This window comes from Podarcis cretensis (genome assembly GCF_951804945.1).
Source record: "Podarcis cretensis genome assembly, chromosome: 16".
Lineage (NCBI taxonomy): Eukaryota > Metazoa > Chordata > Lepidosauria > Squamata > Lacertidae > Podarcis > Podarcis cretensis.
This window is the reverse complement of record NC_137186.1, coordinates 27,814,302-27,842,166: the sequence shown is the minus strand read 5'-3', so window position 1 is coordinate 27,842,166 and position 27,865 is coordinate 27,814,302. Positions and strand designations below refer to the sequence as shown.

At 44.9% G+C, this 27,865-nt stretch overlaps 2 protein-coding genes across 4 annotated transcripts; one reads left to right on the top strand and one right to left on the bottom strand.

The window, feature by feature from the left end:
* Positions 1-278: 278 nt before the first annotated feature.
* On the bottom strand, positions 279-17,571 carry RNF185 (ring finger protein 185). Of its 2 annotated transcripts, none has more exons than XM_079957511.1 (7): positions 17,308-17,571; positions 11,623-11,837; positions 9,912-9,930; positions 8,493-8,605; positions 6,523-6,577; positions 4,277-4,394; positions 279-2,523 (listed from the first exon to the last, which is right to left on the bottom strand). In XM_079957511.1, exons 2-7 carry the CDS (start codon positions 11,793-11,795, stop codon positions 2,426-2,428), a joined length of 576 nt encoding a protein of 191 aa, XP_079813637.1. In that variant the 5' UTR covers positions 11,796-11,837; positions 17,308-17,571; the 3' UTR covers positions 279-2,425. The 2 variants fall into 2 exon arrangements, with proteins under 2 accessions (XP_079813637.1, XP_079813638.1); XM_079957512.1 differs by lacking the exon at positions 17,308-17,571 and adding an exon at positions 14,781-14,902.
* Positions 17,572-18,613: 1,042 nt separating this feature from the next.
* On the top strand, positions 18,614-27,685 carry LOC307205306 (protein CUSTOS). Of its 2 annotated transcripts, XR_013833978.1 has the most exons (7): positions 18,614-18,892; positions 19,533-19,578; positions 20,488-20,586; positions 22,159-22,232; positions 23,452-23,545; positions 24,217-25,712; positions 27,287-27,685. XR_013833978.1 is itself a non-coding variant. In XM_079957510.1 (6 exons), the coding sequence occupies exons 1-6, from the start codon at positions 18,751-18,753 to the stop codon at positions 24,569-24,571; spliced, it is 810 nt and encodes a 269-aa protein (XP_079813636.1). In that variant the 5' UTR covers positions 18,614-18,750; the 3' UTR covers positions 24,572-27,685. The 2 variants fall into 2 exon arrangements, 1 of the variants encoding a protein (XP_079813636.1); XM_079957510.1 differs by having other exon boundaries at positions 24,217-27,685.
* Positions 27,686-27,865: the final 180 nt, after the last annotated feature.

Sequence of the window (27,865 nt, the reverse complement as noted above, 5' to 3'; positions counted from 1 at the left end):
TTTCAGGAAAATATGGAGACTGGACCGTTTGAACATTAAGTATACAACCCACATGAGCCATTATCAGTGGGACTCACCCCAATCCAGCACCTTCTGAATCAGGCTAGGTACTTTTGTGGTCACCTTGGTTGACAGATTCCCCTTCTGCTCAGGTAGCAGCTGGCAAAAATATAATACTCCACATGTTTAAAAGGTCCGAGGCAGTTAAATCTGCTTTAATATTTTAAATCCGTAACAATTTTCTCTTTCCCAATTGCCACAGATTTTATTCTTAAAAAAAAAAAAAAAAGGCTTTACAGCAAACCGTTTAACAAGATTGCTTTCAGAAGGGCAGCTTTAGTTCCATGGTACTCATTTTCATGAACTGTAAAAAGAAGGAAATGCCAGAGATCCCTTATATATTATGATGGTATTCACTTCACCCTATCAACAGTAGGTGGCACCATCTTTCCCCCTAACAAAACAAATCTAAGCTATGCAGGTTCTAGGAGGCAGCACAGGTTACAGTCTTTTTTATGTCGCTGACAGGCCCTTGAGCACTTTTGGGAAAACCATTGACAGAAGGATTATACATTTTTAAAAAAGGGAAACGCTCTCACTGCGACTACTGGGGATGCAAGGTCAACCATCCTGGTTTCTACTGTGGGAATGACTGGTTTTTACTATGCTATCAGACCTTAGTCAAAAAAAGAAGCCCCCCTTATGCAATTTGTTCTTTTCAGTATTGCTGGCTGTGATTTGTTCAGCAACTCATAAAAAATGGCTGCTACAGAAATTGGGAAAGGAGTAGGGAGAAAAAACAAGATCAAAAGCATTGCAAAAGAAGAGGGAAACCCAGGAGTCTTTGAGAAGAGACCCTTAGATTTACAAGAAAGTGTGAGGTCAGGGAGTGAGGAAGGTTCATTTTTGGTCCTGTGAATCTCCCAGGATTCAGCAGCAACAGTTTCAAAGCAATATTCCCAGGCTTCTTCGACTCCTGCAAAGGAATCCCTTGTGTAAATAGTTCAGATCCATTTAAGTGGGATGCTCTTCCATGTGGGTCCCACTGAAACGAAGAACACAGCTCCCCCAACCTGGTGCTCTCCTGAGATTTTGGATTACAAATGGGAAGCCTTGGCTCTCCAGATGCTGTTGAACAAGAATTCCCATCAACCCTGGCCATTGGTGATATGCATTGTGGCTAAGAGGGGCCGCAGGTCCCCCACTCCTGGACTACAACATATGGAGAGACAAGGCCAGGAAAGGTGGAAACCGGAGCATGGCTCTGATTTGTTTCAATGGGGCTTGTGTAGGAGAGCTTCCTGCTGGCTCATGCTCATGATCAACCCTTCAAAATCTTTGGTCATCTGAAAAAGCGCACGCACTAACTAATGACCCCTTGGAGCTTGAGAACAAGCCCCCAAGTTAGGCTGTTATTCTCACTATGCAGAAACTCTTATGGGGGAAGAACAAAATGCTCAAAAGAAGATTGTCTTCCACTTTTCCCAAACTAACCATTCCAAGAAGTTGGGGGACGGGGAGACGACAATTTTGGATTCATCTCAGGAAGGAGCAAATGAGTGTCAATGACTACAGTAACCAGAACTGTCTATATCCAAATTAAGAGCTGAAAGCTGTTATACGAGTTTTAGGAAAACAACACTGCTTTCATCCATGCGGAAGTGTGCTGTGCAACAAGCCCAGAGGGGACCCCTCTGGTGTCCAACATCCCCACCCCCACCCCTGAGATGAGAGAACCTGCCCCATCTGGTTCCAGGAAGTTTAGGTATTTTATTCTTTCAGGGTGAGAGAGTCTCTTATCCCTTAACTTGTTTAAATATCCCTGGGAAAAGGTCAGCCAGGGGGGAAACAGCAGGAAGAGAATACTCCTAAGGTGACCTCACCTGCCGCCTGATGGTCTTCCCAAGTTGTACTCACATAAGAAGACAATTTCCAGGAGCAAGTTGGGTTTCGGTCAATCTATGCAACTGGATTCTGAAGCAGTAGGTCCATTGATCTCCTTCCCTTCAGTGCTGTTGGGTTGCAAGGCTCATCTGAGAAACAGGGAAAGTGTTTCCATGCCTGGCCTTGCCACCCACTATCCCTCCAGGGCCAGCACCTGGTTTAATGGCTTGGCACATGATTTCAAATAATGCTCCCTCTTGGCATGTGGAGCTCAAAGCTAGGTTCACAGCCTTAGCCAGTTACCTGTTGCGTGACACATGGCTGGACTTTAGAATGCTTTTAAAGAGAGACCTTTAATTCCATTTACTCTGGCGTAATAAGCAAGAGTCCTCCTCCCACTGCAGCAGACATCGGGGCTTGCGGGAGCCCATGAGCTATGGAACCAGACACCGAGAGGCTGCCAGTGGGGCACGGAGAAGAAGAAGCAGTCGTCTGTGACCAGTTCGGAGCCCCACAAACCATGGTACAATACAGGGCAAGGTTAAGCGATCAAGAGCCAGAACATGATCACCAGGGCCACAAACAGGAAGAGGCGGGACAGGAACTGTTCGTCCACATACTGGGGAGTCCCTGGAACCGCTGGGAAGACAGAAAGAAAAGGGAACCTCTCTCAGCAAACAAAAGCAGTGTATTTCCAGATCTAATAGCAGAAAAGCATGGAATCAGCCGCCATTCTGCATCTTCATTATAAGACTTCCCTAGGCCTTTTCAACTGTCCCAAGTTATCTGAAGGATTGCTTGAGCCCGTATCAACAATGGCAGCCTTCCTCATTTGCTCACTGCCTCAGTTAGTGAAAATGGCAGGCGTGACAGGGCCTTTTCAGTGGTAGCACCCTGGATCTGCAGTTTGCTGCCTGTCAACATTCAAAAGATCAGCACACTGCAGGCCTCTGAAAAGGCTCTGAAGACGCTGTTTCACCAAACGATACATTATATTTTTGCTCTGTGAAATGGATAAACCGGGTTGTTTTGGTTCTGGGTTGTGTATGTGTTTTATTATTACTGGATCATTTCACTTTTATAGTGGCTCAGAATTTGCTGAAACGTTGTGTTTTGTACTGCTGTTACATTCTGGTAATGTATATTACATAAGCCACCCTGGGGAACTTTGCTCAGAAAGCCAGCCTGTGATTTTAAAAATAATAATAATAATAATAATAATAGTGATATCCACTATTGGGACGCAGGTGGCGCTGTGGGTTAAACCACAGAGCCTAGGACTTGCCGATCAGAAGGTTGGCAGTTCGAATCCCCGCAACGGGGTGAGCTCCCATTGCTTGGTCCCTGCTCCTGCCAACCTAGAAGTTCAAAAGCACGTCAAAGTGCAAGTAGATAAATAGGTACTGCTCTGGCGGGAAGGTAAACGGCATTTCCGTGTGCTGCTCTGGTTCGCCAGAAGCGGCTTAGTCATGCTGGCCACATGACCTGGAAGCTGTACGCCAGCTCCCTCGGCCAATAAAGCGAGATGAGCGCCGCAACCCCAGAGTCGGCCACGACTAGACCTAATGGTCAGGAGTCCCTTTACCTTTACTAGTGATGTCCCCACATCTTGTATTGTTGTGACTCCCTGCATATAGCCAGAGCTAAGAAGGACAAGGCAACAGCCGCAGTGTCCATGAAAAAAGCAGAAAGGTGATCAAGTAAGGATAGTGCGCCTGTCACTGAAAACACCCAGCACATTTCAAGTTGAAAGCGTTGGTTTTAAGAAGTCTCTGTTAGCATATGGCAGAGTAAAAAATTAATTCTTAAGTAGTACAAACCCACAAGGGTTTTCAGATTTGCTTTCAAATCTTGACATAAGAGACGGGAAACTTAATATATTCGGTGGTGGACATGAAATACATTTACGTCAAAGGCCACCGAAGCCCCGAAGTTATGTCAAAGGCTTTGGCTCATGAACAAAGGAGGGGGCCTGCTCAGGATTCAGGGCCACCGAAAGTGACTCAGCTGGTTTTACTTCATATAGAGAGAACTGATGCTAATCAGCTTGGAGGCTGTTCCTTACAAACTACCAGTGAGAATCACTTCCCGGGTGAACTGCTAAGCAGAAATGTATTGTTCTCACTTTGTACTTCAAAAGCAAAACAAAAATGGAACAGAAGATAAGCAGCACTCATCTGATTGAAGTTTTAAAAACAGAATAGCTTATCTGTATTTAAAGGGTTCTAAACAAATGAAACATCAGGACTTACCCCTGGTTACACAAACAGCAACGTAAGTACAATGGACAAGTGCCAGCTTTTTTTTTATCTGTCAGTCCTATAATTATGGTGAGTGCAACCAATGATTTGCTGGCTTGCTAGGGCTTTTTTTATTCGAAAGTGCTCCTTACCTGGGGGAGGCCGACCGTCGTTTATGTTGAATGCTGTAGCGAATATACCAAAAGGAAATGCCCCAATTCCAAATGACATTTGAAAGCCTCCATCGCCAAACCCAAAACCCTGGAAGCCCTGGGAAGAACCACAAATGGGGGAGGGAATAATGAAACCTTCCAAGCATGCTAGTTTACGAAGTGAAATGCTGACCTGTTTGCCTTCTCTATGATTTACTATGACTGGCCCCTGGCTGTGTGCCATGATTTACACACACCCACACCCACACCCACACACCCCCGCACCTCTCTCACAGAAGAGCCTGCTCACTGTATCTCTGCACAATTTCTTGCTCTCACCTCTTTCCACTTAGCCTCCGATGGGGAGGAGGGCAACTCTTCATTATCTCTGATTCAGGGATGTCTGGATTGCCCTGTCACTTCTGAGGAAGAGGTGCAGCAAGACACCTGCTCTTAGAGACCATTATCTCTTTGCATCTTTATAAATTACAAGGCCTGCCAAGAGAAGCCGCAACACAGGCAGAAACATAGGGACCCAGCTCCTTTTCTTCTTATTACACTCTGAAAGGAATCCTTTCTGAGGTGGAGGAGTTTATTTCCAATTTAAATCCAGAAAATAAGTGTGACACACTTATCAAGAATGTGGGAAACATTGCACCAAGATTACACCAGCCTTCCACAACCAGGAGCCTTCCAGATAGTCTTGGACTACAATTCCCATCAGCCTCAGCATCATATATGCTGGCTGGGGTTGATGGGAGTTGCAGTCCAATGAGAGAACTTGCCACAGCTGAGCCCCTCTCTCTCTTCACATGGGACAGGCCACATGGCTTGTACTACCAGCTGCTGGCCACCTGATCAGAGACGGGGCATTCTGTGCTGATCCTCAAGGCCATGCCAGTAGAGCAGAATGCAAGCAAGGCCTTTTTGCTCCATCAGTCTTAGTGCTGGCAGCAGCATCTGCTAAAAAGGTGCTCTCAAGTTCAGCTGCTGATTTAATAAGGCACCACCAACTCTGCAGGGAGTGCGGAGAAAAGAAAAAGGCTTCTTAATGACACCCAACAGAGCTGTTTGTTTGAAGCAATGAGGCCCACAGGTAGACCCTGGAGGCTCCAAGCTGCCTTGCATGGAAAAATGCAATTATTTCATCAGGTCAGGTGTGCTCCCCAACTTCATGCTAGGAAATTCTGCAGCCTGTCCAATATCTCTCAACCCCACACAGCCGGCTATTTATAACCCCCATGTCTACACACACTGTATGTTTACACATATCAATCTTCATTCCCCCGTAGCACAGACTTATTGGAGACCAACTATAATCAGAGGCTGTTTACATACACGGTCACCACAGGCTTTCAAAATCCACATTTTTATAAAATCCTACAAAAAGGAAACATGGTTACTAAGAGCCAGTGTGGTGCAGTGTTTTCAGCATAAAAGTAAGAGACCTTAGGAGGCCAGGGTTCAAACCGTTGTTCAGCCATGAGGCTCACTGAGTGAGCTCTGGCCATTTAATCTCTCTGCTTAACCTACCTCACAGGATTGTTGTGAGGATGAGGAAGAGTGGGACAGCTGATCAGTGCTGTCTTCAAGTCCCACTTTTGGCAGGAATCGGCTTTGTTCAGGACCTCCGGTTGGGAGCTCTCAAGCAGAATCAATCCCAGCGACACTGAATTTAAGAACTGTGTTTGCCAAGAAACTATTCGGAGCACATTTTAAGGCTTCCAGTTGTTTCTTTGTGGCTGTATTTTTACTTGCTCCACACCTGATGCAATATATTATGACATGTGAGGCAGATGGGTGTGGCTTGAGGAAAAACAGCCTCATGGGCCAAATTAGGTCCACGGGCTGGAGGTTCCTGACCACAGGGCTAAAAGAATGTACAAGGGGCCAACAGGTGTCCAGAGGAGAAGGAAAATCATTCTCCAACCCAAGGAAAAGTATGGGAGAGTGGCAGGTCACCCAGACTACTGTCTCCTGTAGGTTTGCCCTGTCTGGTGCCTTCCAGATGTCTTGGACTACAGCACCCATCAGCCCCAGCCAGCAGGCTGGCTGGGGCTGATAGGAGCTGTAGTCCAAAACATCTGGAAGGCACCAGACAAAACAAGGCTGTTCTGATGCTTTGGCTTAAGCTTGTATGTTGCTCTTCATAGCCCTAAGGGTGAGCAACATGCCTTTTTGTCTCATTTGTACTTCTGGGAGATACAGAAGTAACCCCCAAAGGCTGCAAATCGTAGCTTACTCACCCCTCTGTTTTCCGGCTCAGGTCTCTGGCCTTGAGGCCGTGGTGGTGTCTTCTCTCTGCAAGAGACAATTCATTCAGTCAAGCCCAGCCCAGCTCTGGTCAACTCTGGGACCTGATGAACACCACCTGGACCCAAGAGTTCCTTTCTTTCCTTCCACTGCATTCCAGCCATGGGGGGTGGGGTAGCTGAAGAGGTGTTTCCATGCCTATCTTCCTCTTTAATTGCTGGCCTATGTTGAAACTCTTATCATTATTATTTGAGAGAGAGAGAGAGCCAGAGAGTGTTGCATCAGTGTGACCATCACAGACTGTAAGAGGGTGGAGACCTTTCACAATAGTGGAATATAGGAAGTTACTTGACATCAAGTTAGACCATTGCTCCACCTAGCTCGCTACGGTCTACTCTGACTGGCAGCAGCTCTTTGGGGTTTAAGGCAGGAAGTATTTTCCCAGCCCTCCCTGGAAAGGCCATTGGGGATTGAACCTGGGACTTTTTGTCTGCAAAGCAGATGTTCTCCCACTGAGTGACAGCCCGACACTATACTGAGTCAGTCCACTGACCCATCCAACTCAGTATTGCTTACCCTGACTGACATCAGATCTCCAGAGTTTCAGGAAGGAATCTTTCCCCAGCTTTAACTGGAAATGCCAAGGGTTGAACCTTTGCATTTGAGGCAAGGGGGCAGCAGCTGGGTGATGGAGCTGCAAATGACTATCAGACTTCAATAAGCTGGTAATAATAATAATAATAATAATAATAATAATAATAATATAATACACCACCCATCTAGCTGGGTTGCCCCAGTCACTCTGAGAGGCTTCCAACGCACATAAAAACATAATCAAACATTAAAAACTTCTCGATACAGGGCTGTCTTCAGATGTCTTCTAAAAGTTGTATAGTTATTTATCTCCTTGACATCTGATGGGAGGGCGTTCCACAGGGAGGGTGCCACTGCTGAGAAGGCTCTCTGCCTGGTTTCCTGTAACCTCACTTCTCGCAGTTAAGGAATCACAGAATTGTAGAATTGGAAGGGACCCTGAGGCTCATCTAGTCCAGCCCCCTGCCAGGCAGGAATCGAGAACATTTGATAGTCTAGTATATGAGTCACAACACTTTTCACTGCCACTTTTACAGTTTACAGCAATGCTTCATAGCATAATGAAGTGTCTTTTGCACTGATGTGCCTATTGGGGCTGATGTTATCAGACTGGTTTCTTTTAAAGAGCAGCTCAAGTTACTTATTCCTACAGATACACGTTGCATAATTCTTAACCTCTGCTTCCAGAACTCTGAGTCCAGAAGCACTGAGTACCTTAGAAACACTCAGGATCTCAAATGCATTTTCATGAACAGTGTTGCCCAGTTCTCATGCTCTAATCAGCCTTGCCTATCAGCCTGCAGTGAAGGGGAATAGCGAAGTTCTTGTACACAGGCAAATGCTCCAATTCCAGCTCCCATTACTTCCTCAGGTTAACAAATTAAACTAAATAGTTTTAATTGGATTTTGGATTAATGTGCAAAGCACCATTCTGTATAATGCTTTTTTTAATAGTGTAGTACACTATGGGGCATTGGGGATGAGTTTATGGAACCAAGAGGGTGGCAGCCCAAAACGGTTTGGGAACCACTGCTACAGACAGTTCAAGCAGGGAGATTTTAAAAGATAAGACTACAGATGGGTGAAGGCTTTGCAGGCATTTGGCAACAATATCACCTAAACTCTCCACGTTCACTTCTGCAAATCCCACTCCATAAGGGCTTGTGGCTGCCACAAAACAAAGACTGTTTTTGTAACACAGGCATGGGGCACCTTTGGCTCTCCTGATGTTGCTGAATTACAACTCCCATCATCCCTGAACATTGGCCATGTTTCCTGCAGGCCAGTGGGAGATGTAGTTCAGCAACACCTGGAAGGCTGCAGGTTCCGCACCCCTACAGCTGTAGGAAATGGCCTCCAACATTCTTACCTGGGGTCCTGCTGTCCGGTGCTGCCCCTTCCGTAAAGTGGGATGACCTTGTCGCGGCTGATACCTGCTTTACATACAGGACACACCTGCCGATTGGGCCTGGTCTCTAACCACTGGAAAGGCAGGAAAGAACGAACAAACCTGAGCAAGAGACTAGAGATGTGCCTTGCATGAAGCACACAGGACTCCCTATTGTGCAATTCCCTTCCTAGAGAGGCTAGGCTGGCTCCTTCTTTATTATCTTTCCATTAGCAGGCCAAAACCTCCCTGTTCAGAAAGGCCTTTGGAAACGAGGTGCAATCAGTATTTTAATGCTGGTTCTGAATGTGCTTTATTTTATTTTAAATATGGTTTTTAACTAGTTTGTTTTCATCCCTTGTTTTAGAATGAGGTTTGTAAAATGCTGTAAGTCTCCTTGAATCAAATTTGGGAGAAAGGTGGGACTTAAATACATTAACAAATCAGAATCATAATACCACCACCGAAAGCATATGCTAAGTGTCATCGCATGTGCCATTCACAAAATCTTCTGGGCACAAGGAATCATCTCCACCTCTCCACCACTGCCAAACATCTTCTCATGCTCTCAGCACTTTGGGACCATTTTTACTGCATGGTTCTGTGGCAGCAATTTCCCAATCTGGTGCCCTTTAGATATTTCACTCTACAACACCTTCATTTCAGCCAGCATGTACTTCAACTCCCCAGCATTGTACAGCTGTGCTGGCTGAGGCCAGTGGGACCTGGAATCTACAGCATCTGGAGGGCCCCAGGTTGACAAAGGCTATTGTGTGGCATGCAGACTCTTCTACCACTTTTGTAGCCTGACCCACACTTTTTCCTCGGCATCCCTTAACATACAGCAGGCCACAACTCTTGCCTCAGGCCTTTAAGCTGCACACTAACATATGGCCTCTCCCACCCCAGTATTTGGAAGTTGATGCAGGGCACAGAGATGGAAACTCCTCACTTTTGCCAGTGACAAAAGCAGGTGACACTGACGTAACCTCATTTTCATATTGATACTGACCTACCAAGAGAATGTACAAAAGTGCTCTGAACACTCAGCCACCTCGCAGATACTTATTATTTATCTGTGCCATCTCACTGAAACCAATAGAAGCTTCCAACAAAGAACAATCACCCCCACAGAAAAAGCATAGAATCATAGAGTTGGAAGAGACCACAAGGGCCATCGAGTCCAACCCCCTGCCAAGCAGGAAACACCAAGCTGCAGATTACAAACTATTGCATGCAAACGGTTATTAGCAGATTGGGTTGCCCTAGAGATCTCTGGTGCACAGGCACCATTTAGAAACTGAAAGGGATATTGCACCTTCTCAGTTCCCCCAGAGAGCTGAGGGGTTGACTGAGCAAGAGGAGCTGATGAAAGGCAAAGCAAAAGAAAAGCTGCCTTACCTGGTGTAAACAAGGCCAACTGTTGAGAATTCCAGAATGATTTGTTCACAGGGCAGCAGGAGAGCAGTGGTGGAGGCAGGAGGAGAAAAGGGAGAGAGATCAAAATACACTGAGCAAGCAGTAGACTGGAATCCAGCCCTGCCGGTTCCACAGTTGGGTATTAAAACAATAATATTTAAGTAAGAAAGCAGCTAGGGGTGGTTTTTTTAAAAAAATTGCTTCACTTCCAGATAATACAATTTGCTTCTCTTCTAGGTAGTACCAAGCCTTATGCAGCTGAGGGAGTTGGATATGGTTAGCCTGGATAAGACTGAGATATGATATGAAAGCCATCTTCAAATATCCAAAGTGCTGTCGCAACGTTGCATGGAAGATGGAGCAAGCTTGCATTATCCTGTTCCAGAGGGTGGGACCCGATCCAATGGATTCAAATTACAAGGAAGGTTAGACCAAGTAAACATTAGGAAGAACTTTCTGGCAATAAGGGCTGTTCGACAGTGGAACATGCTCCTTTGGAAGGTGGTGGACTCTCCTTCACTGGAGGTTTTTAAACAGAGGTTTGGTGGCAGTCTGTCAGGGGTTCTTTAGCATTCCTGCATTGCACTCAGATGGCAACTGGCCAGCCAGCAGATTTCCCCAGTGCATCAGAAATTCCTGTTCATGCATTATTTTATTTTAAGTAATGATAGGAATGGAGGGAGAAGGAAAATCTGGCTTATACAGCTGTCCTGGGCACACACTCTGAAATGGGCAGGAGGCAGAGGCGTGGAGAGAACCATCCCAACTTTACCTAGACACAGCTGAGCTTTACATTCAAGCAGCCTCAGAAAAGGAAAAACCCAACACAGTGAAACTAGAGTATGCAAATGGAGCATGAACTAACAGGACCACATTAGAGTATTTTGGGCTGAAAGTTGTTTCCCCACAGGCGTGGCAGCATCTAGAACTGGCTTCCCACCAGTGCTGTGGAAAAGCAAGCCAAAGGCCTTCCTCAACCTGGCGTCCCCTCCATATGACAATTTTGCCAGTGTTCAGGGGCAATGGAAGTTATGTTCCCAATAAGAACAAGAATAATGATGATGATGATTTTTCCATAGCCGCTTTGTCTTATGGCCGATTTTATCATACGTGTTTGAATACACATTCATTCATCACTTAAGGTATTCTATATTAAACAGTTTATACATTCACAATCAAATATGTAAAACAGCAAAACTGCACTCATGCCAGTCCCCAGGCTCTGCCACCCTCAAGGTTTACCACAGCACCGAGGGCAGGGCTCTCTAGGTAAAGGTGTGGCACTAGGAAAGCAGGTCTTACAGCGGCTCTCATGGAGTCCATGAACAAGTGCATCCCAGACCACAGCAGGGGCCTGATCCTAGCACACCTGGCATTACTGTGCCCACAACTGCACCCCTTTCATTCACCCTCATGGGATTAAATGGCTGCCATTCATTCCTATGGGAAGAAAGCAAAGAGCCGCATGGGGGGAACTGAACTTCACAACTAACACCTGGCTTGCAGGGGCACTGCCAAGGAGAGAGATGAGTGAGGGGCACACACAGGGGTGGGAGTGGAGAAGCAGCATTTGTTTGAGGGTTTTTTTTAAAAAAAAAACCCCACATAAACTTTTCTAACATTTATGTAGGCAACTCAAGCGCTTGGCGTAGAAAGCAGATGGACAACTGGCCAAGAGCACCAGGATACTGACCAGAAGAGGTGCCCGCATAGGCTGATCACAGCATCCTTGGCCGTATCCAAACAGATGTTGCACTCGAAAGTGCTGTCCTGGCTTGCCCCGTCCCCGCTGCTGCTGTTGCCACTGGTCCCGCCAGCATTGTTGCTTTCGGTGGAGGTAGAAGCTGCTGGCCCTTTGCTGGCCATTCTTGTCACACCCAGTCAGGAAATTTTTAATGCAATGGAACTCTGAGAAAGAAAGAAAGAAAGAAAGAAAGAAAGAAAGAAAGAAAGAAAGAATTTAGGGGACGCCATTATATTATTTCCCTAATCCAGACCCAAGGAGGAGATGGTGGCACTACCGTATGTCTCCAACCTGGCACCCTCCACAGGTTTTAGAGTAAAGCTGGGCTGGCTGGTGCGGAAGTACAAAACACCTGGAGGGCACCAGATTGAGGAAAATAATACTCTATAGTGTTTATTTTTGCAGTGAAAGCCCTCAGGCCATTTTTTATCGTAGTCCAGAGAAATCTTGGGCAAGCTGAGCAACAACCTGGTTTTAATATACCCTCATGAGTGGCACTGATGGGACCAGAGCAATCTCTAGGCCTCCCAGTGAGTTCCCTGCTTCTTTCTTTTAACCAAGCCCTACAACATTTAGCATAGCAGTTTACAAACACTATCTGAAATTCAGTCCATGATAATATTGCTACATCCAAAGCCTTTTTTGGTTTTTAAATTCATGGCACTTCCCAGTGGGCTTGGCACAGCTAAGGCTGAGGATGGGTTTAACAAAGATGCATGGATGCACAGCAGAACACTTTTGAGAATGAAACAGAATATGCTAAAAAAACCAAACTTTTTTAAAGAAGCTTCTTTCTCAATTTGTATTCATTCAATTAATCTTAAGATTCTTCATTTCCAACTTAACAAAATCCACAGACGAGCCACCATATGTCTACAACTCAGGGTGTAAAAGCAATATACTGGCCCACTTATTGCAACAACATCCACCCTAACATTCAATTCAAAAGCTAAAAACAAGCACCAGCAATTAGCAAAGACAAAATTATTGATTTCATTTGGCAGTTCCATGTTTTATGCATGAAAAAAATGACAGCAATTTAAACTCATTTACTCTTTAACCAACTACTCAATGAATTTATTAAAATTCAAAGGTATCAAAGAAAACACAACCTGGAATTTAACAAACAGGACCCTCCCACTCATTGTTCAAAGAAAGGTTCTTCCTCTCATTCCTGCCACGTCAACAAACCAGAACCTATAAAGCCGCACAAATTAAACATGGGTGTTCTTGAAAACTCAACTCACCAATTATAATTTATCTGCTGACAAATGACTAATCAAACTTTCATAGATTAACCTACTAATTAAAGCTTACAGCACTTGTAAAACCCAGCAGTGTGTAAGCAGCTGAGAAGTCCACTTCTTACACAAGGGGACCCCCGTCTTAATACACTATGCGGCTCTTCCAAAAACAGAATACCCTCCCTGCTATCTTATCATTTTGCCTCGCTTACCTGAAGCGAATTCAGCCCCTCTCTGCTTCCTTTCCTTGCAAAAACGCCAAAGGAGAAAGCACAAGTACTGAACCGGGACCTTATCCGCATCGCCACTTGGCTCCTGTGAAATGGTGCTTTTTGCATAGGGGAACGCAGCTCCACAGTGGGTCCAGAGCAGCTTAATGCCCACATCACCAGAACTTGGCAAGTGGGAAAGAGCAGGCACCTATTTCAACAGAACTCTTTTCATTCAGTTACATCATTTTGCAGGGGGCTCCCAAAGGGCAGCCTTGCAATCAGCTAGCAAGCTTTAATAGATGCAGCTTCTGAGCTCTACAGATTTTTCAGTAGTTCAGCCACTGCTAGTAAAATCATGCATGCATTTCAAATGAAAAACAGTGGCAAAACACACACACACACATCTTTATTAAGCCAGGCACTTCTCATGAAACATTAAGCTGCAAGCTTATGAACGTTCTAGTGGTTTCCTGCTTTGGAGAAAAGTTATCTAATCTTGACGTTACCCATTTATATAGGTGTCTGCACCTAGGATATACATACACCTTGCTCTACATGTTGACTTCTCGAGGCTCTATTTCCCATTCTACTATACTGCCTTGGACCTTTGCTCCAATTTTGCAATTCTCAGCCATCCTGAGCCTTCAAGCCACTTTGACAGAACAATCCTATCTATGCTTATTTGGAAGTAACCCCAGTTTGTTCAATGGACTTACTCCATAGGAAATATGTTTATGATTTGTATTTAAATAGTCTTTATATAAAATATTGTATAAGCATTGTAACAAAGTCTGGTCATCTGTGACCACAATTTTTTTTGGATTAATTATGCACAGATCACTAGAAGCAAACAAGCTAACATCAAAAACAAAACAAAATCAATGCCTGTGGAATAGGGTTGGAAAAATCTCAGGTGGTCACTCATCCAGGCAGCTAAAATTCGTATTTTGACACACATGATTTTTCAAATATTTCTTTGTCTCTTTGCAGGGCTGAACATTAGGGGCCCAAAGCATTTTTCCAGACCAGGTGATTAACTGGATAACTTTGGGAAGGGCTGCCCAGATCACCTCAATATGATATCCTGCACAGATGTTCATTTTGTTTCACACTCTTAACATACTAGTTCCTAAGAAAATAAAAAAATTGTCCAGTAGCACCTTAGAGACCAACTAAGTTTGTTCTTGATATAAGCTTTCGTGTGCACATGAAAGCTTATACCAAGAACAAACTTAGTTGGTCTCTAAGGTGCCACTGGATAATTCGTTTATTTTTTTATATATTTCAACTGCGTCAGACCAACACGGCTACCTACCTGAATCTAGTTCCTAAGAAAACATTTAGCATGCATTATTCCTTTATTCTGGAAAAAATATATATCCAATTTAATCTGTTAGATCATGCATGTAAATTATCTCCATGTCTGGAATAGTTCTGCTCTGCATTAATACATTTATAGTAAAGTATTTTGACTTCACCCTTAAAGGCACACTCCTCCATTGTCTCCCGAGCCAGATGGATTCCAGAAACAACAAAGTAAGGTCTATATCTGCACATGCCCAAGCATGGTGGTGGTTGTTGTTTTAAAAAGGCAGCCACCATCCTATGTAACTACTTGGGAGTAAACCCTGCTGAACTCAATGGCACTTACTTTTGGGGAAATATTTGTGCCATTTAACTGAGACACACAAAGGCCATTCTTGAAAATGAATAGAGGAACAACATCAGAAAATTCCACAAGTCAAATGCAGCTTCTACCAACAGTCTTTGCAAAATGCTCTGGTTTTGAATGGGTAAAAAATGAAGAAACCCAAAGGAATAAATCACCAGCACTTACACAGAATTTATAAACAATCTTAACAATGAGCAACACTAATTGAATGGAATTAAGTAAGACCAGTTCACTCAATATTTTTCATGTATCAGTTAAGAGTCTTGCACCATGCCTGCACCAAGATGTAAAGGCCTGGGGCGACCCGAGAGATTCAAGATAACAGCAAATTTTTGCCTATACGACCTGATACAGGGGGAAATGGAGTCTTTGGGGAACACACAAAAAACAAGCCTTTTAAAAGTTTAGAACTGAAAGCTATGGCTACATGCTATTAAAAAGCATACTGACAGCAATCCTGGCTTGGTTACATTTTGCTGGATATATTGCTAGTCTTTTAATGTTGTAATCTGTTCATTACAAGAAGAGGGTTCATTTTCCGAGCTGCTACTCTATTCTATTTTATTTCAGAATTTATTAGCCACTCTACAATCAGAGAATACCCCAGTGATGCACAGGAATTGAATATAAAACCCAAGAGGGAAAACTGCAGGAAAAAACACTTCAGTCCGATAACATGGAAGTCTACACACTATTCTGAATCCCAAACTCTGGTTTTGTTAGGCCTCTCTGTAACTGATCACCACAGGAATGCAGTGAGTGGGGAGGGGCACCTCTCTTCCTCACTCTGCACTACAAGGCAAGAAGTACATTTTAAAGTTAAAAAAGTAAAAGAGGTAGTGTGCTGGGCTGTTGGTTCATCTAGTCCAGTATCCTGCTTTCAAACATAGTCACCTTGGTGCTTTCAGAAAGGACATGAAGGTGTGTACTTTCCTAAATACCACTAAAGTGCATTTTTTAAAAGAACTTGAAGTTGACAGCTCATCCCCCATACCCTATAGCAACTGATTTTCAGAGGTAGATACTGTCCCTGAACATGAACATTTGCTACCATGGCCAATAAATGTCTGCAGACACCTCCTCCTCCTTGAATGCATCAAATCTTGCAATTCCTGTTGCAAACGATTTACAATCACAGAAATAAGGAGGGTCCAAAAAGAATACATCTCGAGTGTGAAGATTTTGTGTGAGTTTTAATCTGTTTTTAGTTTTTCAATGGTTTTATTTTTAAATGTTTTAAGCAATTGTTTTTAACAATCATTTATATATGGAGAGAAAGAGAGTAAACTGCTTTGAGGCATTTCCCCCCTTTTTTTACAATCAAACAGTATACAGATTCTATAAAACAAATAAAAGCCACAGTGCAAACATGCCAAGTCTTCAGCATAAGACCGCCAGTATACCACAGCAGCTACAGTGTTGGACCGGGACCTGGGAGAGAGACTAGGGTTCAAATCCCACCACAGCCATGAAGCTCACTGGGAGACCTTGGGCCAGTCACTGTCTCTCTAGTCCTAACCTACCTCACAAGGTTCTTGTGAGGATAAAATGGACAAGGGGAGGAACATGCCAGACATTTAGAGCTCCTTGGTGAAAAGGTAGGATATAATAAATAATAGCAATACAGTGGTTCCTCGGGTTACAGACACTTCAGGTTACAGGCGCTTCAGGTTACAGACTCCGCTAACCCAGAAATAGTACCTCGGGTTAAGAACTTTGCTTCAGGATGAGAACAGAAATCGTGTGGTGGCGGTGGGAGGCCCCATTAGCTAAAGTCGTACCTCAGGTTAAGAATAGTTTCAGGTTAAGAACGGACTTCCAGAACGAATTAAGTTCTTAACCCGAGGTACCACTGTAATAATGTTGGGGGAAATAAGGTTCTGTTCGGCTACAACAACAACAACAACGTTGGGGGAAAGAAGGCTGTATTCGGCTATCCTACCACTGATAGGCTCTCCCTCCCTACCCAGCTGGGTTGGGCCAAACTGGGATCCATGGAGATCCCAGTACAGTGGTACCTCGGGTTACATACGCTTCAGGTTACATACACTTCAAGTTACAGACTCCGCTAACCCAGAAATAGTGCTTCAGGTTAAGAACTTTGCTTCAGGATGAGAACAGAAATCGTGCTCCGGCGGCACGGCAGCAACAGGAGGCCCCATTAGCTAAAGTGGTGCTTCAGGTTAAGAACAGTTTCAGGTTAAGAACGGACCTCCGGAACGAATTATGTACAGTACTTAACCCGAGGTACCACTGTATTCCGTTTCCAACAGCGGTCCGCCAGACGAGCCCCCCCCCGAGACTTTACATGAGGGGATGATGAAAGGCAACATACTGAGCCTGACCAGCAGCCTCGACCCCCATACCCCCCACCCCACAGAGAGCAGGAGGCACCTGCTCCCAAGACGGGAATTCTCTCCTGACAGGCCCCCGGCCCGGCCAAGGTCAAGCTCCCCCTTCGCCGACCTCGGGGGGCCTCCCCCTTCGCCTCCCGCGGGGCTCTCACCGGAGTCGGCGCGGGCTCCTGCGGCTGGCGCCTTCCGCCGCTCGCGGCCCTTCGCTCTCTCGAACTCCACCTCCGCCCGAACGGCAACTGTCACCTGATTTCTTCCCTTAGCCGGAAGCCCGGCCCCACAACAGGAAAGGGGGTCCCTTATCCCAAGGGCACACGCCGTCCCCCGGCGCGAGGGTTCTCCCTGCTGCCCCGGAGGCAGCCGCGACAAAGGTTCCGCCTGCCAAAAGGCCCGCCGCTCTACGGAGGCGGCTGTTTCCTCGGAGCCCGGGCCTAGCTCTGTGAGAAAGGTGGGGCCGAGCCCAGGGCCACCTCACTTTAATGTATGGAAATAGACGAGGAGGAGGTGAATGAAGGATTCATGACACGGTGTGCCAGCATTTGCACTTTGGAACTCCCTGCCTCTTGATGAGGAGCTGCTGCTGCTTCTGACGCCTGCTATACATTTTTATTTGGGCAAGCCTGTCCTTAGCAGCGTAAGAGCAACACAGCATGCCATGAAACGTTCCATGTTATAGTAATATCATTAAACTAATAAATGGGTGAGACAAATATTGAAATTTAAAGGTAAAGGTAAAGGTACCCCTGCCCGTACGGGCCAGTCTTGACAGACTCTGGGGTTGTGCGCCCATCTCACTTAAGAGGCCAGGGGCCAGTGCTGTCCGGAGACACTTCCGGGTCACGTGGCCAGCGTGACGAAGCGGCTCTGGCCAGAGCCAGAGCCAGAGCCGCACACGGAAACGCCGTTTACCTTCCCGCTAGTAAGCGGTCCCTATTTATCTACTTGCACCCGGGGGTGCTTTCGAACTGCTAGGTTGGCAGGCGCTGGGACCGAGCAGCGGGAGCGCACCCCGCTGCGGGGATTCGAACCACCGACCTTTCGATCGGCAAGCCCTAGGCACTGAGGCTTTTACCCACAGCGCCACCTGCGTCCCTATTGAAATTTATGTGTATCCAAAAAGTCTGCGAAGTTGAGATGACATATGCAAGATATGTGATGAGGCGCCTCAGGCCAGTGGAGAAAAGCAGTGTCAGTATGGAAACCTTACAAATTCAAAAGACTGAGGAGAATGTCACCTATGTGATGGATGGACGATCTAAAGTTAACAGCAGGGCTTATATATAATATAAATTAAGCCAAACCCCCCTTTCTTTGGTATTCTTCTTATCACTCTCTGACGGTGAATTAAGTGTTCTGTGTTCTGTATTCCACACATATGCTGACCAGCCCAATGAAGACATTTAGGGTCGTTTTCTCCATTCAACAGTTTTGGACTACAACTCCCATCAGCCCCAGCCAGAACAGTAATGCTCCAATCGGAGCCAGCATCATCTGGCTATGCTAATGGGAGTTGTAGTCCAATTCCGAGGGCACCGGGCTAGGGATGGGCTGAGCCATGAGGTCTGGACCACAGCCCCCAGGATGCACTGCGACCGATGGGGATTTCCATCATGTCGGCTACCAGGAGAGCCAGCAGCAGCAGCAGCGAGGAGGAGGATTTGGGGCGCCTCCGGGAGGCTGCCTGGGATCCGGTGCTGCAGCGAGCAGCAGCAGCGGCCCTGCTGGTGCCCAAAGGCGGTAGGGAGATCCCTGAGCGGCAGGCCTGGCAGCACCTTCCTCTCACTAGATAGAAACTTTACCCATCCCGAAAAAGCCCTGCAGAAAATCTTTTTGTGTGTGTGCCAGAAATAGGGCTGTATCCAGTTGATCTCTTAAAACCAGGAATGGGGCACCTGCAGCCTCCTTGGACTGCAACCCCTGTCATCCCTGGCTGGGGCTGGGCGCTCCAAAAGCCAACGGCCACATATACCTGCCTTAGACTTATGGATGGATAAGAAGCCTTTAAAGTCAATTAAAGATTGGCTCGAGGCACGTGACTCAGAACAATGATCCACAAAGGTTTTGATGCTTTTTTGCAGCACCAACAAAAATCTGTCAGAAATCAATCTTTTAATGTAGCAGCACCTACACTTTGGAACATCACTGTATTCTTACTCTTCGACACCTGCTAAGAACATTTTCATTTAGGCAATCCTGCCTCAATATCTTGAACGCTGATGTGTTTTTAGTTTGTTGTTGGTTTTAATTTTTTAAATAATTGCTTTTGCTAATAATTTTATTGCATTATTCTTTTTGTAAACTGCTTTTGTAAAGGGCTCTCTAATGAATTTGAACTAACTTCACTTTCATGTTGGGCCTAATTGTTAACTTTTTGCAGGTAACTTTAAGAAGAGCAAGTTGCCATCCGCTGAACCTAGCATCAGGTAACTTTGCTTTTTTGAAAGTTTACTGAGCGTGTTCTGTTCTACTAGAAACTAAAATTTGAGCTACATAGCCATAAGAATCATGTGGTACATTTGGCTTGCCTCCTTATGTGAAGGTTTGGTTCTAGGGGTCTGCACACAAAGGCAAAATTGTGCAAAGTCAAGAACCCCCAGAACCCCCGGTAATAAAGTTTTTATTGAGGATAAAGAAATATAATAAATGTAATACTATCATAAAACACCCAGAACAAGGGAACACTCTATTCTACAACCTTTTCCATTCTTTTTGACATGTTTTAGCCCCAAGAGGCTCTCACCAGGCATGCTGGTCTAAATGCATCCCTGAGCCCTCTGCCAGAGAGCTGGTCATAATTCTAGGTTTAATTATGCTTTTCTCCAATTTACCCAGCACACGGGTAGGATAGCAGGACTGTACTTACCTGGATCTTAAACAAAAACAAAAAAACCTAGGTGAGTTATAAGTCTGTTTCTCATACCTCCATGCAGTGGCATAGCGTGGGTTGTCAGCACCCGGGGCAAGGCAAGTAATTTGCGCCCCCTAATCCATGGATTTGCGCCTCCTAACCCGTGGATTTGCGCCCCCTAACCCTAACCCCCAGATGTTGCGCCCAGTGCGGCCGGCCCCCCCTGCACCCCCCACGCTACGCCACTCCTCCATGTCATGTATTGGACAACCTGAATTGGTGCCAAATGTGTTTATATAAGATATTTGGTCTCTCTGCTTGGCATTCTCACTGAGGCCATAACCCAGATCTTTCATACTGCACATCCCTCTGGCTGGCTCATTACAGTTTTCAGGATCTGATTCCAGCTTCTTCTTTTCAAGGCAAAGGGAACTGTTTGCTACAAACTTCCAAGATAATTTAGTAGTTTGTTCTCTTTAAACAGAGAGAAGGTCTCCGATCACGGGCAAGATGGGAATGAGCTACAGACCACTCCAGAATTCCGAGCTCATGTTGCAAAGAAATTGGGAGCAATTTTGGACAGGTATATGTTCTCAAAGGTGTGACATTGATGCTCCTTGAGCCCTTCCCTCAGAGAAAAGAGGGTTCGTATTTTTTGGAGAGTTCTAAGTAGAAATTGCTTTGGTGCAGGAATTCTTAAGGACACATCCAGTGCTCCAGATTAAAGGCAGATGGTAAAGCACTGGCATAGCATGACCATGAGTTTTTAAAACCATTTTCAAAGCCAGCCCCAAGTTTAATGCACTTCAGTCATCGAGGTCATGGATAACTAGCATATTAAGGAACAAATAAAAAGCTTTTTGAAAAAAATAAAAAAGCAACTTTGTAAAATTAAATAAAAGTACCTGTCTTAGAACATAAACTCCTGTCTTTTTTACTTTTGTTTGAGGGAGGAAGGGAGGGGCAGGTCATGCAATCACAGGCATGCTAAAATCCTGGACTAAAAAATTACTTCCACTCCAGGTGAGAGGGGAAAATAGCTATGAAAGAATCCAGGAAGTTCCATCTCTGGGCAGCTGTCACTACATCTAGAATTTACTGTCTCTGTGGGTATTATTGCTGCTTCCTGCTCAATCCTAGCTGACTGCAGCAGGGAGTTTCCCCATAACAGGTGGGTGGAATAATGCCTGCACATTTCAGCTCTGGTTTTACAATCACAGAATTACAGAACTGGAAGGGATCCAAAGGGACATCTAGTCCAACCCCCTACAATGCAGGAATCAGAGCTAAAGACTTGCTTCTTTAAAAACAAAAACAGAACTCATAACCCACCTACTTTCAGCAGCCAGAAACACCATAACCAGACACTGGAGAGACCTGTCAGGAGTAAGCATGGACCAATGGTACCAAATAGTATGGGAAACAGCCCTACTAGAAAAATTAACTAATAAACTGAAACTGACACGGGGACAAACAGAAGAAGACACCTTCACCCCGGTATGGCTCCCCTTTATCACATACACAGCCCAACAGGACAATGACAATAATCCACCAACAGCATACAAATCAATATGGCTAACCTGATCCAAAACACCCACCCACCTCACTCACACACGAAAACAAAGATCACCACAGCCAATCACAAACAAACAATCACATCCTAGGCCAACCCCAACCTCTCTCACCACCAAAGGAACACAAGTGAACAACACAAGCACGCTGACACCAAACTACATACATTAAGCATAATAGAAACACCGCTAACCGACCCCACCCCCATCCATCTCTCCTCCCTCCACCCCCTTTCTTTTTTTTTTCTTTTTTTTCTTTTTTCTTCTCCCCCTAATGCCTCAACAAATGAAATGGATTTGTAAAAATGTTACATGGGGGGGGGGGAATGAGGCATTACACTTACACTGTAAAACAAGAAAACCCTTAATAAAATATTTAAAAAACAAAAACAAAACAAAAACAAAAAACAAGCATGATAATGAAAACTGGGAATCTGGGCTGGCAAATGATTACCAGATTGTCTGGCCAAAACCCAGGGAACCAATGAGTCTCCTAGGCTTGCTTTATCATTTGTGTCATGCCAGTATTTTAACATGACCCCTGGTTTCCCTTATCGTTGTGCAAATGTAATTCTTTCTTTTAGCTCCATTACTATTTTGAAGCATTCTCCAGGACCTGCACAGGACAATCTGCAGTCCTCAGAGACCGAAGACGATGGTGAGTGGGTTCTCTGCATAATCTAAAATGCTTTATACCAACTTAAGTGTTGCTTTGATTCTGTGTGTATATGCATTCTAAACTTGCTGTGTCAGGAACTCTGGAGTTTGAAGCAAGGACCTTGGGGCCTGAGGCTGTGTATCCTCAAACCTCAAATATTTTATTGTTAGGTTTTTGTGTTTATTAGTCACATTTTTGTAGTTCGGTGTCTCAAAGCAACTTCCACAATAAAAATAGAAAGAACTAATACATTAACACCAGGTAGAAAAACAAGAATACCCCCAACTAAAATACTAACCCAGCAATATATTTTAAAAGAACAAGTCCTTTCCTGCCCCACTTAAAGGATGAGCACAAATCTCGTTAAGTACCTTCCCAATCAAAAATTAAAAAGGCTTGGTAAACTAGTGTCTTCTTGCCTGTTGCCTAAAGACAGACAACAAAGGCACCAGGCATTCTTCCCTGGTAAGACCATTACAAAGGTAGGGAGCCACCACTGAAAAGGCCTGTTCTGTGCCACCACCCTCCATGCCACAGAAGACTTGGCCTCTGATGGCAAACACAGTACTCTGTGGGACACACTTCAGGCACAGTAAGGGATAGGTATTTGCAACACCAGGCTCTCAGATTGACAGGCAGTATGAAGCCCCTGGTTTGTTGAGGCCTGGTAGAATTCTGAGAAGCCTGCTGCCCTGCTGGTCAACAGAGCAAGGCCCACTTGCACTCCCAGCCTCACGCTCCAATACAGTGGTACCTCTGGATGCGAACGGGATCCGTTCCGGAGCCTCGTTCACATCATGAGCAGAACGCAACCCACGTCTGCGTGTCTGCAGGTCACAATTTGCCGCTTTTGTGCATGTGCATGACGTCATTTTGAGTGTCTGCGCTTGTGCGAGCGACGAAACGCAGAAGTAACCCATTCCGTTACTTCCGGGTCACCACAGAACGCAACGTGAAAACGCTCAACCTGAAGTATCTTTAACCCGAGGTGTGACTGTAATCTTTATTATTATTTTTATTAATTATTAACTTTATATACTGTCTTTCATCCAAAGATCACAGGGCAGCTCACAGCACAAAAATACAAAACGAAAACACAAAATTCCTTGTTGAGTTGGAGAACTTGCACTCCTACATGCCCTTTGCATATGTGGTCCTGGTCTGACTCCAACACAGAGGGTACTCTAATAACGTCCCCGCTTTTCTTCCAATGTCTTAGGTTTCCGCCTCTTCTCCTCATCAGTGCCAGGAGACTGTGGGGAGCTAGAACCTCAGGCTGCGGGAAAGCGGCGGCAGCGGTACTGCAGCTCCAGGTGAGATGCTGCTCTGGCAGGTGTGCATGACAGAGGTGGAACTGGCCAGCCGGGCAGCTGGCTTGGAGGCTGCAGCTGATGGCAGGACTCATCTCTGATGGGGAGGTCCAGCATTTTACACATGTTGCAGCAGGGGGTGGGGATCCCAGGCCGTCCACCCCGCTGTGTCCAAGCCTTGCGATGCTCCCAAGGCTACCCCCTCCCTTCCCCAGCACTTGGGATTCCCAGTTGTGTCGATAGTGATTACCGTATTTTTTGCTCTATAAGACTCACATTTTCCCTCCTAAAAAGTAAGGGGAAATGTGTGTGCGTCTTATGGAGCGAATGAAGGCTGCGCAGCTATCCCAGAAGCCAGAACAGCAAGAGGGATTGCTGCTTTCACTGCACAGCGATCCCTCTTGCTTTTCTGGCTTCTGAGATTCAGAATATATTTTTTTCTTGTTTTCCTCCTCCAAAAACTAGGTGCGCCTTGTGGCCTGGTGCGTCTTATAGAGCGAAAAATACGGTAATTTATAATAAGCATGGCTAGTAGTCATCCATACCCCTCTTCTCCGTGAATTGGTCTGATCCTCTTTTTAAAGCCATCTTAAGTCGGTGGCCGCTGCCGCATATTGCAGGAGTGAATTCCAAGGTTTTAACTCTACCACCGTTTTGCCTGTAACTCTTTCCAGCGAGCCGGACAGTGACGAAGAATGGCAGAGGTGCCAGGAAGCCACAGTGACAGCAGCAGACATCTTGAAACATAGCGGCCTCCCAGCAGCGCTCCAGAATTCCAGCCAGGACCACCACTGCCCGGCCACAGAGCCCAGCCAGAAGAAGAAGAGGAGGAAAAAGAAGGCAAAAATGAATGGAGAGAACAGCAATGAGCAGGAGGCCAGAGAAGGAGCACATCATGGGACTGAAGGGACCTCAGGCTTCGATGGAGCAAGCAGGAGAGGAGAGAACGCGAGTACGGAGGATATGGCAGTGATGAAGAAGAGGAAGAAGAAAACGAAAAAGAGGAAAGTGGAAATAAGGATGGAGTGATGTTTTACTGACACTTGTTACTAGGAAGAGTTACCTGATGTGGCTCTTGATTGGTCTGGCCTGCATTTAAGGAAACACAGTTGTTGAATTTTATACTACGGAATCAAAAAACTTAGTTTGGCACTCCCTGCCCCGAGGGATGCCCTGTAAAAATGCAGGGGAAGCTCCCTATGTTACAGAGAATGAGGACTTGTTGGAGCTGCTTACTGGACTGCTCAGGTGGGCAGTGGGTGGATAAGACATCCATGGAAGATTCTCCTGGGTCCCATCTTTTTTTCTTGGGCCTGCGCAGCTTGTGACCTCCCAGGCTGCCCACTAGCCATGGATCCAGTTCTTCCAAGTGCTCGACAACTCTTTTGACTTTTATATTCTCAAGCCACAAATCCAAGAGGTTCATCAGGGCCCCTGCTAAGCTCAGCTGCCCTATGTGACCAGTGGGCTATGATCAACTTGGTGGGCAGGCTGAACAGAAGTCGTCGTCATCAAACACTGATAATGGCAGTGGATGGGTGCCTTCCTGCCAAGCATGTCACAGTTTGATGCAGACTGATTCCATCTCCCCTGTAATGTCGTCTCAGGGATATTTCTTTTTAAAAATAATAATAAAATTTTTTAATGATTTTCTTTTTCTCATAACAAATATCCAATATCAATAACATTCATTTTCCAATTTCCCCCCTCCCTATTGACTTCCCTCGGCTTCCATTTCTGGTTTATTACGTCAAATGTTGCATTCTGCAGTTTGTATATGGTACTATGTTGTCACATTGTTAAATTTCTTGTTCTCTGTAAATAAAGTTGTAAATGTTTATTTAAATCCTGCCAGCGAGTCTGTGTTTTTTTTGTTTCTGTAGATATGTTGTAAAAGGTTCCCATTCTTTTTCAAAATCACTGTTGTCCTTTTTACACAGTTTATCCGTTAACTTTGCCAACTCTGCATAGTCCATCAGCTTTTCTTGTCATTGTTCTTTTGATGGTATTTCTCCAGCCTTCCAGTTTTGTGCTATTAAGATGCTTGCTGCTGTTGTAGCATACATGAATAATGTCCGTTTTTCTTTCGGCAGCTCTTGTCCTAAAATACCTAACAGAAAAGCTTCTGGTTTTTTACAAATGTTATTTTAAACATTTTTTTCAATTCATTGTATATCATTTCCCATTTTTAAAAAATAATCTTACAATCCCACCACATATGGTAAAATGTACCTTCCCGTTCTGTACATCTCCAACAGTTCTTTTGTTCTGTTTTATACATTTTTGCCAATTTTGTTGGTGTCACATACCACCTATACATCATCTTCATATAGTTCTCTTTCAACAATATACAATCCGTAAATTTCAAATTCACTTTCCAAAGCCTTATCCAATCCTCAAATTGTATATTGTGACCTATATCCTGTGCCCACTTAATCATTACTGATTTAACTTCTTCATCTTTAGTTTCCCATTCCAAAAGTATATTATACGCCTTCTTTAATAATTTGGACTTACCATCTATAACATCCTTTTGGAATTTTGAAACTCTGTAAGTGAATCCTCCCTTGTTATCCTCTTTGAAGATTTCATTGTAATTGCGGGTCTCAGGGATATTTCTGAACATGAGCTCCATGGTGTAATTTTGTCTGCATATGCCAGGCATTCAGAAGCGGCTACTTCAGCTTCTGGTGATGAAATGACTATTGAAAATGTCCTTGCTCGAGGGCCATCAGAAGGGCATGTGCAGCTGAGTTCACAAATGTTTCTGACGTTCCAGTTAGTGTCTGCTGCAGCTACAGTTTTACTGTAGCACGTACAGAATGGTTGAACCCTATGCACAATTAACTTGTGGGATTTCAGCTGCTTGCAGTTAACCTTGCGCGGGAAAGGAGTTTTAGCTCTCTGCCTTGCTAGAGGGGCAAGACCCACTGAGCATGCCGGTTCTGGGATGCTGTTGTGAGATCTCGTGGGGCTGTCAAAAGTTCCCATGAGATCTCACATGACCATCCTTGGCCTTCCGTAGTTGGTTCTGTGTACTTCCTGCCCACTGACCCATGATCAAATTTATTTTTGTATGATATTCAATCTGCTTGAAATGCGGTCAAATTTAACCGGAGCCACCTCTCTCTCGATCTCCTTTCACAGAGGTTGATCTTTTTTCTTTTTTCTTTAATCTACCTTCACTGCGCTTGCTCTGACGCCTGGTAGCTAATGCAGGGCAACTTTTCCAATGGGAACTTGGTTGTCCTCAATATCATAACCCACTTAGAAGCAGCAGGGAGGCACGGTGACAATTCTGAGGGTTTCTGCAGAGCTGGCCCTACTGTTGGGCAATGGCCTCAAGCTGCAGGTGCTGCAGAGAGAACGTATTTGAGAGCAGAACTGTGTGTGCCCTGCAGCCCTTAAGCTAGCTTGCTCCTCTTAGGGAGAGTGCTCCTCTTAGGGAGAGAATTGTAGAGAGCTCTACTATTCCATTATTATTATTATTATTATTATTATTATTATTATTATTTGTTTGCCAAGTGACTTACAACAAAGAAAAATATACAACAACAACAACAGCAACAAAAACTTATACTCCATCCATCTGGCCGGACCTCCCCAGCCACTCTGGGCAGCTACCAACAGAATATTAAAAACATGATAAAACATCAAACATTAAAAACATCCCTAAGCAGGGCTGCCTTCAGATGTCTTCTAAAAGTCAGATACTTCTTTATCTCCTTGACATTGTGATGGGAGGGCGTCCACAGGGTGGGCGCCAGTACAGAAAAGGCCCTCTGCCTGGTTCCCTGTAACCTCACTTCTCGCAGTGAGGGAACCACCAGTATGGCGGTTTCTATGGAGAAATTATCTGAATGCTTTGGCGTTGAAATCACACGTGTTAGAGGGAATTATAGGGTCAGAACTACCTAAAATATATAGAAACTTATTCGTGTATGCAACTAAGCAGCAAGAATGTTACTTGCCCCAAAATGGGAAGAAGCAGAAGTCCCGGCAAAGGAAGAATGGATACAAAAACTTACAGAATATGCAGAAATGGCGAAACTCACCGGACGAATAAGAAATTGAGATAACAAATTTTTAAATAAAAGAATGGAAATGGTTTATTGACTATTTACAGATAAATTATAAACAGATTCAATTCCTATAATCAAGGGGGCAGCAATTTTTAAAGAATGGCGAAAAGCAATTTCAAGATACGGTATGTCTGGCAGGGGAAGAAACCGAGAATACAATATAAATTATTAACAGATGTTAAAGAAAGAGGAGGCTTCGCCCTGTCAGATTTGAAGTTGTACTATGAAGCGGTATGCCTCT